Genomic DNA, 17,741 nt, shown 5'->3' with positions numbered 1-17,741 from the left:
TTGACTGAGCCACCCAGGCGCCCCATGTAGTAATTATCTTTAAATTTTACTTGCATTATCTGAGCAAAGAGGAAAACAGAGGCTTTTCCTAGTTGTATGAAAACCTACTCCATCTAAATATAGATTGTTGGGTTGTTATTGTTAGACAATTCAAGCCATATCGAACAAAACAGTTTTAGATCAAAGAAGAAATTTAACCTGTTCCCAGAGAAGTCTAGGTACAACTGTAATAAGCTGTTTTTCTCTTATCAGACCTCAAATCAGCGAAAAACATTGATGACAGAACTTAATATAGTGGCAAGTATGGGTAGAAAACTATAGCACAGTTATAAAAATCCTAAGTAAAATATTAATAAGTTGAAGCCAGAAATTAAAGTAATGATGTGCCTTGACCAATTAGAATTTATCTTAGAAGTGCAAAGATGGTTCAACTTAAAAAAAAAAAAAATTGAATTAATCACCTTAGTAAGTCATGGAGAAAAATCATATGATTACCTTAAAGAAATTCCAAAAGCACTTGATAAAGTTCAGCCAGCTTTCCTGATTTAAAAATTTTTGGTAAAATAAAGAGTAGGAAGGGACACCTGGGTGGCTCAGTCGGTTAAACTCATGATCTCACGGTTTGTGAGTTCAAGCCCCGCGTCAGGCTCTGTGCTGACAGCTCAGAGCCTGGAGCCTGTTTCAGATTCTGTGACTCCCTCTCTCTCTGCCCCTCCCCTGCTCATGCTGTCTCTCTCTGAAAAGTAAACATTAAAAAAAATTTTTTTTGTTTTTAAAGAATTGCTAAAACTGTAGATTAATGAGCAGAGGAGTACTTTACAAAATTTAATCTATTCAAGTGTTTTATTGGCCTATGTGAAATTTTACAATTTTTCTATAGAATTTATACATTCAAATTTGTTGTGATTGAAAAGGAAATTGGTGGATGGCCATTGATTACATGTTTGTTGCACATCTACCTTGTTCTATTCACTGCTCAGTGGTCCGCAAAACCAGAAATGACCCCTGTCCTTGTATACGAATACTACAGTTCAGGGAGGGAAACCAACAGTAAGCGAAATCACACAGAAATGTGAAATCACGGCAGCTTAAAGACCCTACGAACTAGAGCAGAGTCAGGGGAAGCGGCTTGCTCGGGGAGTTTCCTGCGGACGTGAACAACAGCATCACTGAATTCCTAGCAGCTCTTTAATGCTTCCATTTATTCAGTGGGTAATTGCATCCTCTACATGTAATGATATCAGGGTCTTTTTAGTATTTATACTCATTTAGCATCTCATTGAACTAGAGAAAACCTCCAAAAAACTGTTCAGTACTAGTACTCCTGCTTATTCCTGACATTAATACTTCATTTACTGACCCAGAATTTCACCTTTTGGTAAGACTTTTAACATGAGCATCCAGTGGGAAGATGCTCTATATGGCTATGGGTTAACGTGGATGCATTTTACCATATGAAGGAAGGATTCTCCTATTTGGTTGTTTTCCTTTTTTATTTATTAAAAAAAAATTTTTTAGTGCTTATTTATTTTTGAGGGAGACAGAATCCAAAGCAGGCTCCAGGCTCTGAGCTGTCAGCACAGAGCCTGAGGTGGGGCCCAAACTCACCAACCGTGAGATCATGACCTGAGCCGAAGTTGGACACCAAACTGACTGAGCCACTCAGGTCCCCCTATGGTTTTAACAATTCTAATAAAAATCCCAAGAGGGACTTTTTGGTTTTGGATCCTTAATGACAAGTTTATTTGAAGGAAGAATGTTGATCCAAATAGCCAAGAAACTTTTGGAAAAAAAAAATTGATGAGGCTTTCCTTTACATTAAAATGTGTGCATTTATTTTAAGGATACATTGTGAAACTATTGAAGTCAATAGGCAGATCATTAGAAGGAGTTAGTCTAGAAACAACAAAATACAGGTTTATCATAGAGCACTGAAATCTTAAAGATATTAAATTAAAAATGATATACAATCTCACGAAATTTAAATTTAAATAGTTTGCAGAAGAAAGTTCAATCAAATGGGGAAGTGTTTATATCATATCGTTACATTAAAAGGGCAGGTTACAAAACAGTGTATCTCCTCACAACCTAATGGTAACAATAGCAAACATCCTCTGTCTCCTTTGTGCCAGAAACTGTACCAAATACTTTACTTATATCTCCTTGTTTATTTTTTTAAAGTTTATTTACTGATTTTGAGAGAGAGAGAGAGAGAGAGAGAGAGAGAGAGAGAGAGAGAGAGAGAGAATCCAGGCAGGCTCTGTGCTGTCAGCAAAGAGCCTGACATGGGGCTGGATCCCGTGAACCAGGAGATCCTGACATGAGCCAAAATCAACAGATGGACACTTAACTCACTGAGCCACCCAGGTGCCCCTATAATCTTGTTTAAATCAACCACTCCTGTGAATAGATACCATCAGCGACCCTGTTTTACAAATGAAGAAACCAAAGATTGATGAGGCCGCTAGATCAGTGGCCAAGAGCTAGTAAGTAGTTGCAGAGAACAGGAATTCAAACCCAGTCATTCCCAGATCTGAGTTCGTTCTCAGTCCTCTATGTCTCATAAGTATACAAATATTATATAAAATTTCACCAATAGGCCAGCACCTCATTAGTACAATTTTTTAAATTGGCAAAGACGAAAGTGATGCTTCTCCTTCAATCATCATTCATTTGAGTATTTCTAATATACAATAGGACAACAGAATAGTTTGTGCATAATAGTCTAACTGAAAATACAAAGATCTGAATCTTAAACTATTTCCTTATTTACCATATAGTCTTCATGTTTATACCATGGTGCCTTTGTTGAGTAAAATATGTCTAGTATAACCCTCCTTCTGCATTCCCCAGAGAAATAAGGGGAAGAAGGTGAAAACGATATACTTATCTGGGGGAGAGTATAATACATGATAACAAATAAAAATAATCTTTATCAAAAAAAACAAACAAACAAACCCTTTTGGTCTTTTATCCAACCTTTAAAAATTGTGGAAGAAACTCAGATTCTAAGTCCTACTGCACTATGCATCCCTAGACTCCACTTCTACCAATGAATATTCCTTGGGAATTCAGTTAAGGTCTCATACTTTCCTTGCTCTATGTCCAGCTCATCATGAAATACAATTTAGGCTGGCAAGGCTGTCCTTTTAGAGTAGATGGCAAGACGGACTCCCAGGAGCCCTGGGTAGAGATCCCCAGTCCCCCGCTCCCACCTTCCTGGCCACGTGATGTTGAGTACATTCTCTAAAGCCACGTTCTCAGGCGGTAACTGGCGTGCCCCCACTGTGTGTCCATCGGCACTCAATCAACAGGGAGCGGTTCTGTCGGAACCCTGGTCCAGGTCAGGTCATGTTAGGCACTATGGCAAGAGTAGCTATTCCATACTCACATGTAATCCCTTCTTTCCATAGGCTATCCCTCGGCCATAAATTGCACTAACCAGATCAGGCTCCTCCTAGTCAGACCAAAACAGAAACACGTCAAAAACTATAAACAAAACAAAACAAAACAAATCAGTTTCTGCGTAAAGCGCGTTAACGCCACAAGCAACAAGCTCTAGTTTATGCTACTGCCACACATACGTCCACACGCGGTCCCCAACCAGAAGAGTCAGTGTGCTTGGGGCTCATTTGAATGAGACACGTGATTAAGGTTCTTTGCGTTAAAAAAAATAATAAAGAGAACCAACATTAACGAGCCCTGTGCTAGTTTCTGTCACACGGTCATCTCCTTTAAAACATCCTCTCAACAACCCTATGACCCGCAGCGTCCGCGATCGTGTGCTCTGGGTGGGGAAACGGAGGCCTGGGGAAATAAACGGTTAGGCGCAAAGCACTGGGCAATGCTTCTTCCCAGTTTGTCCCCTCACACAGTCATGAAATCATCTGAAAAGGGAAGAACCTCCCAGTGCCAGCTCCATCGAGCAACAAGAAACGAGTCCACTCCACAATCGGTTGGGGTGAATGCAGTCCTTTATGCTATATGTCAGAATAGGAATCAGACCCTTTTTGCAAGCTGCCCCCTGATGGACTAGATGAAACCCTTCTCAGGCCCAAGGACAGGGTTCTCTGCCTCGCCACCAGGTCCCCACAAACAGGTCAGTGGTATGAAGCATCCCACTTCCTGAGGGAAATGTCTCTCTTCTACATTTAGCCTCTGCAATTTCTACCTCTTCTCGGAATCCTTCCTCTGCATTTAAGAAATAAGATATAGCTCATATAGCTCTGGCTATATCGTCCGGGGTGAAACTCTTGATGCTGCTAAAGAATTGAACAGAACTGTACCAGATGAGGCACTTTGTAGACTAGTCTATCATTCGGTTTCAAATGTGAGATAGGTTGTCTGCCCGCATTGCAGAAAAAGACACAGCAACTCCAACAATAACGAGAAAAAATAAACGAGAAGATTCCATATATTGGAAAACAAAAAAGACTACTTGAAACAGAATCAGGTACACCCGTATCAAGCAGCAAACTGGTGCATCAGTGGCCTCAACCCAGCCGGCAGACTGGCTCATGGTGTATAAAAATGGGAAAAATTCAAGTAAACAGTGAAAGATCTCTAGCTTCACTTGAAAAATCAAAACATGCAGCAAAGATAAGCCCATATTTTTGCATTCTCTCATAAAAAAAAAAAAACTAGAGCTAAGTACTGGCGGCTTCCTTAGATGAGGGGTGTGTACTCATCAGTTTCTCGGAAGCCCACCCATCACCTCTACGTCACAGCAGTCCACTTTGCTCATTTAAACCACTTCCCTGGCTCCAGACGGTTCTGTTTGGAGTTGGGATTTATAACTTATATGTGACTGGCATGAAGGGCTCCATGCTATGCGTTACATGGGAAAAAAGTCCAAGTTATAGAACTGCAGGGGAATGCCACTTCCTTTTATAAACAGTACTTATAAATGATTTGTGTGGGTCCGTACGTGCACAGAAAAGAATGCTCCAAAATGCTAACAGCAATTTTCTCTTGGGAGTGGGATTACGAGCTCTGTTCCCACTCTACTTACTACTATTCCTTTTCCTTGTTCAAGACAAACATGTATACATTTATAGTCGGAAAAAGATGTTTTAAGTAATATGCGTTATAGAATATCGACATGTTTATTATAAACAAAACATTTTATTCAAATAAATAGTTGGAATACTTATTATAAACTACAGCAAAATCTAGAAAATGAAGAAAAGCACAAAGGAGAAGGGCACCCCATAATCCTGCCACCCAGAGATAATAACACTTGAAACATTTAAATATCCTCCCTGGCTGGAAAATAAAAAAGGCAGAGTGGGGCGCCTGAGTGGCTCAGTCGGTTGAGCGTCCGACTTCGGCTCAGGTCATGATCTCACGGTTTGTGGGTTCGAGCCCCGCGTCGGGCTCTGTGCTGACAGCTCGGGGCCTGGAGCCTGCTTTGGATTCTGTGTCTCCCCCTCTCATCCTCCCCTCTCTCTCTGCCTCTCCCCTATGCACTCTCTGTCTCTCTCTCAAATATAAAAAATAAATAAATAAAAATAAAAAAGGCAGAGAGGCTAGTTTGGAGGGAGAGGGATACAGGCACGGAGGGAGAGGAAGAGCAGGGAAAACAGTTTCCTGATGAGGAATTAAGGTAAGATTGACTTCATGTGTTTCCATAGCAATACCACCTGCCAAGAGACAGAACAGTCCACAGAAAGTAGTACAGGCTGGGGCAGGGGGCAGTGAGCCCACATGGCTCTTCCCCTCTGAGGACATTCTCCAGTGAATGGAACACCTGTTCTCAGATGTGTAATGTCTCAAAATATATGATCTAAGAAGCTTTTCTCCTAAAACTGAAAAAAATAATTATAAGGGGCAAATCAGAAAAAAAAAAAAGTTTACGTAAATAAATAGTTCTTCTACTGAAGTGGCATCTCCATACACCCTGTATACCTACAACAGCCACATTCAAACATACTGTGGCTCTAACTCATAGTAAAATGCCTTTTACGTCGTTACCCAGGATACACATACATATGTACGTGACATGCACACGCACACACATACACGCATTAGAAATGAGAGTTGCACTAAGTCAAACCTAGTCTTCCTGTTGACATGCAGTCTTCTAGTTTCTATTCTAGTGTGTTTCATTTTTTAAAAAGGTGTTAGTCTTCACTTGCCAATCAAGTTCAGGCCCTACTAAAAGGCAGCAACTCACAATTTGAAAAACAATGAGATAACATCTAAATGCTTTGGTAGAAAATATCGGTCATTTTCTTGCCTTGTTCAGTCTCATCTCCTTCCACTTTCCACTCATAATTCGTACTCTGTAAACGAGTACTACTGCATAGCTCCCCAGATACAACACGCTCTCCCAAGCTCAGCGTGCTACACATGCTAGTCCCTCTGCCAGAAACACTCACCCACCGCCTCAGCTCAAACACCACCTCTCCCCTGACTCCTTCCAGACTCCCCTGGAAAATAAATAAGCTCCTTTGCCTTGGTCCCTACTGTATGCCGTATAGACATTAGTCATTTGGTGAACAAATACTTAGGGCCAGCTTTCAGCCATGTCTGGTTTCACGTGTGAGGAATACCATAGTCACCAAAAACAAAGACAGAAGGTAAGATTCTTGCCTTCTTGGAGTTTAGCCAAAGAATCGCAAACATAAATGTAAAGTTACATGTTCAGTAAGAACGAGAGTAGTAAATAGTGCTTTTAGCAAATGCATAAAGACTAGACACGGTTAGGAAGGTTTCCCCCAGGAAGAGGTGCCTTGGATGAAATGTGTCGCAGGTGAGGGCATCTCAGAGTAGCTGGTCCAGGCAGAGAGAGCCAAAGGCCCCAAGGCAAGCAGGAAGTATAGCATCTGCTCCAAGATGAGTTTGGAGAGGTAGACAGGGACGTTATTAAGGATTTTAATCTTCAAGCTAAAAACAACAGCAAAGTATGTGTGTGTTTTAAAGTGCAAAAGTGTACGTGTATGGATGGTGTGCATGTGTGTGGAGAGTGTGAGGTGATAAGCCAGACAACCATGCCTGCACCGGTCATCTGGCAGGTGATAGTGGCTTGGCTGTGGTTTGACCAGAGCCAGGAGAAGCAGAGGGACAGGAGAGGTCCTTTGGGAGCTATCCAGAGAGAGTCGGTGCTGAAATCAGCAGCACACCGATGTGTGGAGCAGGTGGACTCATATATGCCAGTGAAGAGGGTGCCACCCATTGATCCGGGCAGCACTGGCACACAACTAGGGATTCCTTCTCAGTTATGGGTAGGGGTGTGTGGAGGGATCAGGGGAAAGCATGCAGTCGAGTTGGAGCCTCTTAACGGATATAATTCCATTGAAGTCATTCGCTTATTACTCATTATACTGCATCTGCACATTTGTCACCCACGGTGACAATCTCCTCAAGGGAATGTAACCTCATGTTTGGATTTGTGACACTTAGTCTTAGCCTGACATGTGAGTCTTAATATGTAGCAGTTGTTAGTTAACAACAATCACTGGCCATTTTTTAGGCAGACAAGAAGATTTTAATGAGTATTAAAGACTATCAGATCAAAGTCAGCTTGGCCTGGCCTCCTCTTCTCATAGGGGGAGCAAGCAGATGACCTGGCCAGAAACAATGGGGTACCGTGATTGGAAAAAAAGCCAATTCATAGTTCCATAAGGCAAAGCAGGGTGACACATGTGCCATTGGAATGGCTCCAGGTGGGCCACCAGCAATCACAGCTATCATATTTTATAGCAATAAAAGATTTCAAGCCTTTAAAAGATAGCCATTAAACAGTTTGTAACAGTTCAAATATCTGAACACTGACAACTTCCTGAATTTGGTCATCATTATTTTGGCCCTTAGGATTTTATGTGTGGCTGCCACTGGCAGAGAACCCTATAGCGGCCCCACATGCCTCACTTCCCCAGCCCTCCCTCTGGGTTACCCACGTGGTCTGATGCTTGTGGCGGTGACTTTCAGTTCTGCCAGTGACAGATAACAAGTTGTACCAATCAAGACGAGTAACAAAATCTATTATTTAACAACAACAGTAATTATACATCCTGCTATACTGTTTAAAAAGAAATTCTAGGGCACCTGGGTGGCACAGTCAGTTAAACATCTGACCCTTGGTCTCAGCTCAGGTCATGATCTCACAGTTCATGAGTTCGAGCTCCGCATCAGGCTCTGCGTGGAGCCTGCTTGGGATTCTGTCTCTCTTTCTCTCTGCACCGCTCTCCCGCCCCACCGCCGCTTGTGCGCTCACTCTCTCTCAAAATAAATAAATAAACTTAAAAAAAATAAAAAGAAATTCTAGAGGCCACTGGCTGGCCAACGAACTCACAAGCGTCAGTAGTGTTCTACATAAGGGTCAAGTCTTTTCCTAACACCATGAGGGTCTCTGGTCCAGTGAGTGGAGTTTGATAGTAATTCTTGCTACACGTAAAAAAAAAAAAAAAAAAAAAAAAAAAAAAGTAATTCTAAAAAAAAAGTAAATTGAATACAGAAACCTAAATATTGTGTGAATCTGTAAGGGATTATTGTGGTTGTTATTTCAGTTACAATCTAGTATTAAGAGGTCCTAAATTTAAAGGGCAGATTTTCTTACCTTTCTTGATTGATACAAGTTTATTATTTTGTCTATCATGGGCTTTGGATGTTAACAAGAAGTCAAAGATCTTTAAGAAATGTCATAATGCATTATATTTTCAGCTAAAAACCAATGTTTACTTCTAAAAACAAATTGGGCTCAGAATACCCATTTTTCAAAAGATTTTTGAGTCTACAAGTCTAATAATATTTACGTTTTGTCAACTGTTCAGCATTTTACTTTATTTTTTAAAATATTTATTTATTTTGAGGAGAGTGCAAGCAGGGGAGGGGCAGAGAGAGGGACACAGAGGATCTGAAGCGGGCTCTGCACTGACAGGCTGACAGGAGAGAGCCTGATGTGGGGCTCGAACTCACGAACCACAAGACCATCATCTGAACCGAAGTTGGATGCTCAATAGACAGAGCCACCCAGGTGCCCCTAAGTGTTCTGAATTTGAAATGACTTCAATGAAAACTAAGATTTCAATCTTCCAATATTACTTACTTTATGCGAATGCACAATCATTGTATAATAAGATAGTTACATTACTGGAATCATGTACACTTAGATGTCTCAAGTCCCAAGACACCGATCTCCTTAAATTCAGAAAGGTCTAATTTACTATCCTCATTATACCATTTATAAAGGGGCTTTAAGTTTTACAAATATTTATTTTTCCACTGCCAAGCCTGGCTTTCGGATTAAAACTCAAAAGTCAGTGGATCAAAGACAAATAAGTCAAAAAAGTCAGTGCACAGCAAGGTAATGAGGACTGAGTTTTGCCCGAGCTGCAGACCCACATACATAATTACATGAAGGATGTTCACAAATCACACAGAGAGGCATGTTTCCTATCTTGTCTGCTCGTGTGAAATAAGAAACATTTTTATGGATTCAGTTCCACCCGAAGCAGATGAGCTCAAGCCCACACAATTAATAACAAAGGCCAATGGCTTCATAAAACTTCTGTAGCACTTAGCTTACCGAGCCCCGCCTGGGGACCAAAGAAGCACAGGGAATGGTTCTGCTTTTCAAAAACACGGTCTTCGATGCACGGACATGCGGAAGGACACTCAGAGAGAGCACTAATTCACAAGCTTTTAAATCAAGAATTTTCAATGCAGTCTGATAGATCTATCAAGCTTTGAAATTATGCTCAGTTAGAAACCTGCATGCTTGAGGAGTTTTTTTTTTTCCTTCCTTTATAGCAGTACCAAGTACCCCCTAGTTAGAGAACTACTCAAATACCTCACGGCAACAGAAACTGTGGAAACATCTTGTAAGTTTGCCCCTCATGGTGCAGCTAAGAAAAAAAAGGTTTAAAAGCTTTACATCAAAAGGTCACGCTGGAATTTAAGTAGCCCACATGCACAGATCCAAACTGCACATTAAACGATCTTATAAAAACGATAAATCTCATATAATCCAAGCCCTCATGGTCCCATTTGTTTTCAGCTTTCTGTGAAAGGAATCAGGTTCCACACTCTGCTGCTGGATACTGGAGGAGCTCACGGGCTGTCCAAACGAAAAGTCTTGTCAAGCGTTCATGAGCTCAAAACCCCTGAAACGTTTGTGTGCAAACAGTTACCACTGCAGGTTTGCTAGAGGACGTGTGCTGGCTTCCAGAGTTTCTGCCCGTGCAAAGGGTCCTGCAGGGAACAGGTGAACACCCACTGGCACGTGCTGACAAAAATGGTCCTGCAGTGGTACTCAGTCCAGTCCTAACATGGACAGGGAAAGGCAAGAGGGCAGTATCCATGCAGCAGGGGTGAGCAAACCGCTCTTCAGGACCCTGGACACGGAAAAGTTTTGTCCTGAAAGGCAGGACTGAGTTTCTCATTTAAAAAAATAATAAATTTTTAAATGTTTGTGTATCTTTGAGAGAGAGAGAGAGACACAGTGTGAGCAGGGGAGGGCCAGACACAGAATCCGAAACAGGCTCCAGGCTCTGGGCTGTCAGCACAGAGCCCGATGCGGGGCTCGAAGTCACGAACCGTGAGATCATGACCTGAGCTGAAGTCAGATGCTCAGCCGACTGAGCCGCCTAGGTGCCCCTCTCATTAAAATTTTTGAAAAGAATTTTAGCATTTTTTAACCAATCTTTATATCCCGTGTTTCTCGTAGTTATGGAACATGAAGACAACATAAGAAATTTTCACTGAGCTCTATCCAGATGCCTCTGTGTTTGTTTGCTCTTGTTTACTCCAGTGTGTTGTGCGAATAGGCTTTTCCACACGTGTCCTGATGTGGATAAGGCTGGGAAGCACCGAGACAAAGGCACAGAAGACAGAAGTCACCAAGAACAGCACCAGCAGGAAAGCCAGAGGCACTCTTGTTCCTACATCAAAATGTGTTCTAAGTGGTCACCCGGGCCTGTCCTCAGTGAGCCCGTAGTATTTGAATTTCCGCTGTTCCCCATTCTCTGTTCCTGCCCCATCAATAGCCTGCATCACCAGAAAAGGAGTCCAACTGTATAAACCACACATGCTCCAAGAAAACTTTCCCACTTGAAAGCAGCCCATTGTATTGCAGACTGATGAAAATGCTATGTCAAATATCAGTATATTAAGACCTTGCCTGGACACACAGAAATTTTGATCTACTTTCTGAACGCAATGGCAAGAGAAATACGTTTTAAAACAATAAATGGGCAACACGAGGAGTAGCATAGAGCCAATGGAAGCATAAGATCACAGAGACTTACTGAAAAACATTTACAGTATAAAATTCAGTGAAAAGTAATATGAAATATTATGTGTATTCAGATTATAAAACACGAATGCATACACGCTTTGAAAGGTCATACGCAAAACAACTTCAGTGAACGGTACAGTGGCAGAATTAGGAAATTTTTTGTTAAACTTTTTCTTTATGATTCTTATACTGCCTTCAACTACCATGGTAAAAATAGTTTTCAAAAAGTTGAATGAATTGATAATATGTCTGAAAGCTTGCACTGTTTTCTGCTATCAGTTACCAGAGATTAACCGACTTTTGCTTCTATAAAGGTACCAAAACCTCTCTTTCAAACCAGGGCCAAGTGCTAACTGTGTGAAGTGCTTGCTTATATTTTCCAATATTGCAAGGCTTCACAGAAAGGCGATTTTTAACATTAATAATCTACCCTTCATCCTTCAAACTCTGCTGAAGAATGCTATTCCATATGAGCACTCAAACACACAACGGCTTGAATCTCTGGGATTTCGAGGATGAAGGCACGATTGTCAATATAATCAATTCCATGTTTCGAAAAAGAAAACAAAAAGTGGTGCAGAAACTCCCAAATGAGTATTCTAAAATTCAGTTTACCTGCTGGATTGTAAATTATCTGTTGGTTCTCACTGTATTGGCACAGACGAATATGCTAGAATGGTGCTTCGAGTAGCTAAAAGGAACGAGCACTTACTCTGTGCCAGGCACTGAGTCCTAAGTACTTTACAGAATATGTCATTTAAACCTAACAAGAATATTTTTGGAGGTAATGGTTATTATCCCCACATGCCATGAGGTTAAATAACTTGCTAGCAACCAGCAGAGGGGATTAGAACATGGGTATAAGTCTTTAACTCTAAAGACCATGCTTCTTCACTGCACTACTCTACTGGACACACACACATCGACAATCGGCAATGGTCAGCATCTACAAGAACACCGTTAAATAAAGATAAGGGTGTAAGGCTAACAACGTTGGGCTATTTTACGGGTCTCCACTGCAACTCTTACACACGTTTGTTTAAGCCTTTTATCTTAACCAGATTTTAATGCAGCCATCAATCAGTGAAGGCTCAATGCTGCCACTGAGGAGTCTCACAATTACACTTCAAGGGGAGAAACAAACCCACGAGTGGAACCGTGCAGATCAACTCCTGCACGGAAAGTGAATCTGAATGTCCAGCATCCGTATCTTATGGGGGATGGCATGGTAGAGAGCAAAGTGAACGGAAGCTAATGGTTTTCTTTTCTTTTAAACTTGCATTTGAGTCCCATCTCTTCTAGCTGATGGTGGGGAGACTGTCAGCAAATTGCTTGACCTCCTTTGATCTCGTTTTCCTCCTTTAAAATAAAGTAATACTGCAAAGATGACAATGAGAGCTGTGTTTCAAGGCCTACGCCAAGAAAGTGCTCAGTCAGGGCTGATTTCTCACTTTCTCACATAACCTTAAAGTCAATGTATTCTTGTAGCACTTTACGCATAAGCCTGTATTTCTGTCGTGACTATAAACTTGAAATTACATAATTAAGAAGAGAAATTACCTGAAGCATTGTTGAAAAATGTCTTATGGCTTCATCATAGAGACCACTGCCAATCAACACATAAGCAATAGCTATGAAACAAAATACAAAAATATTAAAAGAAAGAACAAAGGATCTCACACCAGAATCGGTGACTAAATGCTTCGCTGAATCCTAAAAGGCAGCTCCAAGGGCTAGAAGCAGTTAAAGAAAACCTGGAAGTTAAGAAGATGTAATTGAATTCCTTCCACCGCTCGCCACTTGCTATCAGTCTTCTGGTGCTCTCTAGATTTAAATTATTAAAGCCATCTATAAAACATTGCCTACAGAAGTAATTATCTTTTTCTAAGCCCATTGTTCACTTTCAAATACCAAATAACCTTTATGATGTTTCCCACCTATACATCAAAAGAGCTAGTAATAAGCCTCAACAAAACCCACGTAACATGACAATGTGGTTTTATGGTGAAAGTTAAGAGAAACACCCAAATAGCAGCACAAGTCTCAATTCCGGGGCCGGGGGGGGGGGGGGGGGGGGCAGGGGGGCGGTGGTGGTGCTGAACTTACTGCCAGTTGCCGAGTAAGAACAAAAACAGAGGCTCAAATTAATACATACGAGCAGAATGCTTCATTGTAGCCAATTCACAACAGTGCAGTGCAACAGTCTTTTTCCTACTTCTTGTATTCAAAATACCGCCAAAACACTACTCTAAATATACACTAAAGATGAATCGTTTCCAGTCAAATTGTGTAGGTAAGCAGTATTTTGAAATTAGAGCCATGACAACCTCCTAAAACACAGCAATATTTGGACTCCATTTTTTCACCTGTCCAAACTAGAATACATTATTGATATTCTACATGACATTTCATCTCTAAAACTTGCCCTAACTCCCTAAATCCCCAAATGTCCCTCAAAAAACTGTATTCCTCGCTCAAAACAATACTATTTTGGTCACATTTCTTTGCAAATAAAGCTTTACTGCAACACTCTGATTCTAGGCCCTAACAGGTGTTCAAGGAGACAAGCAACTAAATCTTTTCTTGTCGTGAAGACAAGCAACTAAATCTTTTCTTCAGACAAGCAACTAAATCTTCTCTTGTCATGAAGAGCTTAAATTTCCTGACAGTTAAAAGTAGTGAAAATATTCAATGCAGAAAGAGACTAAGTATCCTTATAATTAACCTGAAAAAGGCAAATTTCAAAAGCACTAATGTCATAACAAGACAAGAGCTTTGGGGGCATTCTTCAAAACGAAGAGGGCTGTCTTTGTCATAATTTCTTTGAAAAGAGAAATTACGGTCAAACTCATATTCAGAATAATAAGAATGGATACCATTCAGATGTATCAGATGAGCAGATGGCCAGAGACACCCTTGGGGTGCGGGCCAGGAGCAGCAGGCGGGAAAAACAACAAGAGTAACGGGTAACGTGCATGGCACTCTGTACATTTCCATGTATTAACTCATTTGCTCCTTGAGTGCAACGAGGCAGGTACGAAGATTATCCCCATTCAAAGACAAGGGTATAGTTAAACAAACTGTCTGAAGAGAATGCGCAGTGACACAGGCCCCAGGCTGCCCGCTCTGGGACCCACCCTCCAGACACATACCCTGCCGTAGACCACGGCTGTACCGAAACTGCCGTGTGCTGGGCTGGCCTGCAAAACGGTTTGACTTTCCTGATGATTACATGAACAGGGCCTGAAATATAAACGTGTCCTGTTTGGAATGCAGGAGGATGGTGATGTATTGGAAGGCCAAGATAGGCGCTCAGGTTCTCGCTCTGCCAAACACCGGTGATCACGGGAACCTCAGTCACTTCTCATTACTCTCTGGGTCTTGCCTAATAAGCCTGCAGAACATTTTCTTAGGTTCCTTTCAGATCTAAATTTTTCAAATTTCCTACCCATCTCCCCATAATCAGTAAATATCTGTCGAGTGAACAAAAGAATAAGCGACCCATTAAAAACAAATACAGTGTGAGGGGATAAATACTGTACTTGGGGACATGTTTCAATTGTTCTCCGTGGCTCGGCTGTTGAACCCCACTCAAATAAAATCAAACGCAGCTCTCAAATCTTTCTAAGAGTAAATGTGTTTTGAGAAAAGCCCAAAAGAATCCATTAAAAAAAAAATCCAGGGGCGCCTGGGTGGCTCAGTCGGCTAAGCATCTGACTTCGGCTCAGGTCATGATATCGCAGTCTGTGAGTTCGAGCCCCGCGTTGGGCTCTGTGCTGACCGCTCAGAGCCTGGAGCCTGTTTCAGATTCTGTGTCTCCCTCTCTCTCTGACCCTCCCCCATTCATGCTCTGTCTCTCTCTGTCTCAAAAATAAATAAATGTTAAAAAAAAAATTTTTTTTTAAAAATCCAAATCTTGGGGCACCTGGATGGCTTAGTTGGTCAAGCGTCCAACTTCGGCTCGGGTCATGATCTCATGGTTCGTGAGTTCGGGCCCCGCTTTGGGTTCTGTGTCTCCCTCTCTTTCTCTCTGCCCTTGTCCTGCTCGTGCCGTTTCTGTCTCTCAAAAATGAATGAACGTTAAAAAAAAAAAATTTTTTTTTAATCCAAATCTTGCAAAGATATAAATAAGTATTAGGGCCAAATTTTGCTGTGGCAGTACAAAGACATAAAGAGAACACCGGAATTCTCACAGAAATCATTACTGACCAGAATTCTACATCTCCTGGCAATGTGTGTGTTGACAGAAGCTGTTCTTCCAAGAAAAAAAAAATGCTGTGATATGAAAGATCCTAAGCCATGCCAGGGTCTATACTATCCAGATCCACTAGGATTAGTCTTAGACCCCATACCAGGCCTTTAATTACATCACTTAGTATGTGAATACAGGGCTGACCAGATCCAAGGATTTCAGAAAAGGCCAAATCTGATTTCTTAACAGGTAATTAATTCTCAAAGCCCACTCAAAGAATAACACCAAGAAGTGATTAATACTTTAAAAATAGTCAACTCTTAATTGCCTGCACAAACAGAGCAAAGGAGCCAATACAAGAAGCGCTCAGTCTTTATTTTTTTAAGTGAGCTCTAGGCCCAATGTGGGGCTTGAACTCACGACCCCGAAATCAGGAGTCACGTGCTCTCCCGACTCAGCCAGCCACACGTCCTGAAGTGCTTAGTCTTAATACAAAATGCATATGGCCACAGAAAGGATAAAATAATTACGTATAAGACAGAAAAAATTCCCGGGGCGCCTGGGTGACGCAGTCGGTTAAGCGTCCGACTTCAGCCAGGTCACGATCTCGCGGTCCGGGAGTTCGAGCCCCGCGTCAGGCTCTGGGCTGATGGCTCAGAGCCTGGAGCCTGTTTCCAATTCTGTGTCTCCCTCTCTCTCTGCCCCTCCCCCGTTCATGCTCTGTCTCTCTCTGTCCCAAAAATAAATAAAACGTTGAAAAAAAAAAAAAGATAGAAAAAATTCCCAAAGGTGCCTTGGGTCACCAGGTACCAGGTAGGAACACGTGCTTATGGGAAGTGCATCCAGCTGCACCGTTCAGTCTGGTCTTCAATTTTGTTTCCACTCCTTCAAGTGGAAGCTGACTAGGCAATGAATGAGACACACCCAAAGCACGTCAGACACCGGTGAAGCCAGACTATTTTAAAACATGCCACGACCCAGCCAACTTGCAGGACCCCTTTGCAGATCTGAATGAACTCAACTTTTCTACACTCACAACAATAACTGACTGGCCTCCCGGCAAAATTAACCCACACCTAGCTATTTTATTACACAGAAGATTAAGTAGGTGTGAGTCCCCTCGGCTTTCACTTCTGTGCGGCCCAAGTGACCTTTTAATGAATGATAACCATTCCTAAGGGCTCATGACCATCATTATTACTTTCCAGAGAAACACAGAGGTGGACACGTCCTTATCGATCATTTCCTCCAAACCTTGTACGGTAAAACCTTGGTTGGCGAGCATAACCCATTCCAGAAACACACTTGTAATCCAAAGCACTTGCGTATCAAAGTGAATTTCAGTAACAACTGGTTCAGTTGTGATCATGTGACATTCGGCATCACGTAATACTCGTATGGCAAGACAACTGCTCGTTTATCAAGTTAAAATTTATTAGAAATGTTTGCTCGTCTTGCGAAACACTCGCAGAACAAGTTACTCGCCATCCAAGGTTTTACTGTATTTTCTCTATTTCACGTTATCCTGACACAGGGTGCACGGACCCACACAAGGGCTGAATGTCCTACCCGACATCACACCACTCATGTTGGCAGAGCTGGTGTCTGTGTTCTTTCCACTCCACCACCTTGCCTACGGGCTCGGCATCAAATCATAAATTCTAGGCAAATACCCCAGGAACCGCCCCCTCCCCCAGATTCAAATCTCACCTAGCTCTTCGTTTGTGCTGTCATTATCCGTGGCAAAAGGGAATCTCTTTTGTTCTGCAATAGACTTGGCCTGGCTCTGAAATAAAAACAAACAAACGTACATGTTGGCTTCTCACAAATGAAGAACGAGGCTTGCAATGAAAACCTGTATTTTTACAAAGTGAAGCTACATTTGATTCATATGGAAGTGAGAAAAGGTGCGCTTTAAGTCATGCCAACTGTGTACTTCAAGCACATAGCTTATGGTGTAACTGATTTGCCTCCTCCCTACCATGAGTGGTTCTGTTACTAAGAACAAGTTTCTTTTCGCTCCCATAGGGATTTATCCTGCTGGCTGCTCCACGCTCCCTCCATGTTTTCAGAGACTACTTAATGGCCTCGATTAGGTTACGAGGATCACGTTCTAGCGATCGGTCCTCCGATGCGGCTGGATGATAGAATATTGCTTTGTAAACTCTAAAAATACTTTAGAAAAAAGAGCTACCAGTTGTCCAGAGATGACGCCAGAAAGGGACCCACAAAATCTGAGCAGGAAACAAGACATTCTAGTAGAAAGTGCACAGCAGATGGTGAACATCTCCATCCTGCTCAATGCAGTAA

At 41.8% G+C, this 17,741-nt stretch overlaps 1 protein-coding gene and 1 pseudogene across 14 annotated transcripts in view; one reads left to right on the top strand and one right to left on the bottom strand.

The window, feature by feature from the left end:
- LOC123380990 (tetratricopeptide repeat protein 13-like) overlaps positions 1-17,741 on the bottom strand; it is a 49,256-nt gene that overhangs the window by 9,970 nt on the left and 21,545 nt on the right. For 9 of the 14 annotated variants that reach the window (XM_045040966.1, XM_045040967.1, XM_045040971.1 and 6 more), the window contains exons 3-5: positions 17,142-17,217; positions 12,800-12,870; positions 3,392-3,457 (exon numbers count right to left, since the gene is read on the bottom strand). In XM_045040966.1, coding sequence (XP_044896901.1) covers positions 3,392-3,457; positions 12,800-12,870; positions 17,142-17,217 — 213 coding nt within the window. The remainder of the gene's footprint in view (positions 1-3,391; positions 3,458-12,799; positions 12,871-17,141; positions 17,218-17,741) is intronic. The other 5 variants (XM_045040968.1, XM_045040975.1, XM_045040976.1 and 2 more) reach the window with 1 other exon arrangement.
- LOC111557184 lies at positions 8,257-8,396 on the top strand (annotated as a pseudogene).

Source organism: Felis catus, chromosome D2 (assembly GCF_018350175.1).
Source record: "Felis catus isolate Fca126 chromosome D2, F.catus_Fca126_mat1.0, whole genome shotgun sequence".
NCBI classification, from domain to species: Eukaryota; Metazoa; Chordata; class Mammalia; order Carnivora; family Felidae; genus Felis; species Felis catus.
The sequence above is the reverse complement of the archived record's forward strand: the minus strand, read 5'-3'. Positions and strand labels throughout refer to the sequence as shown.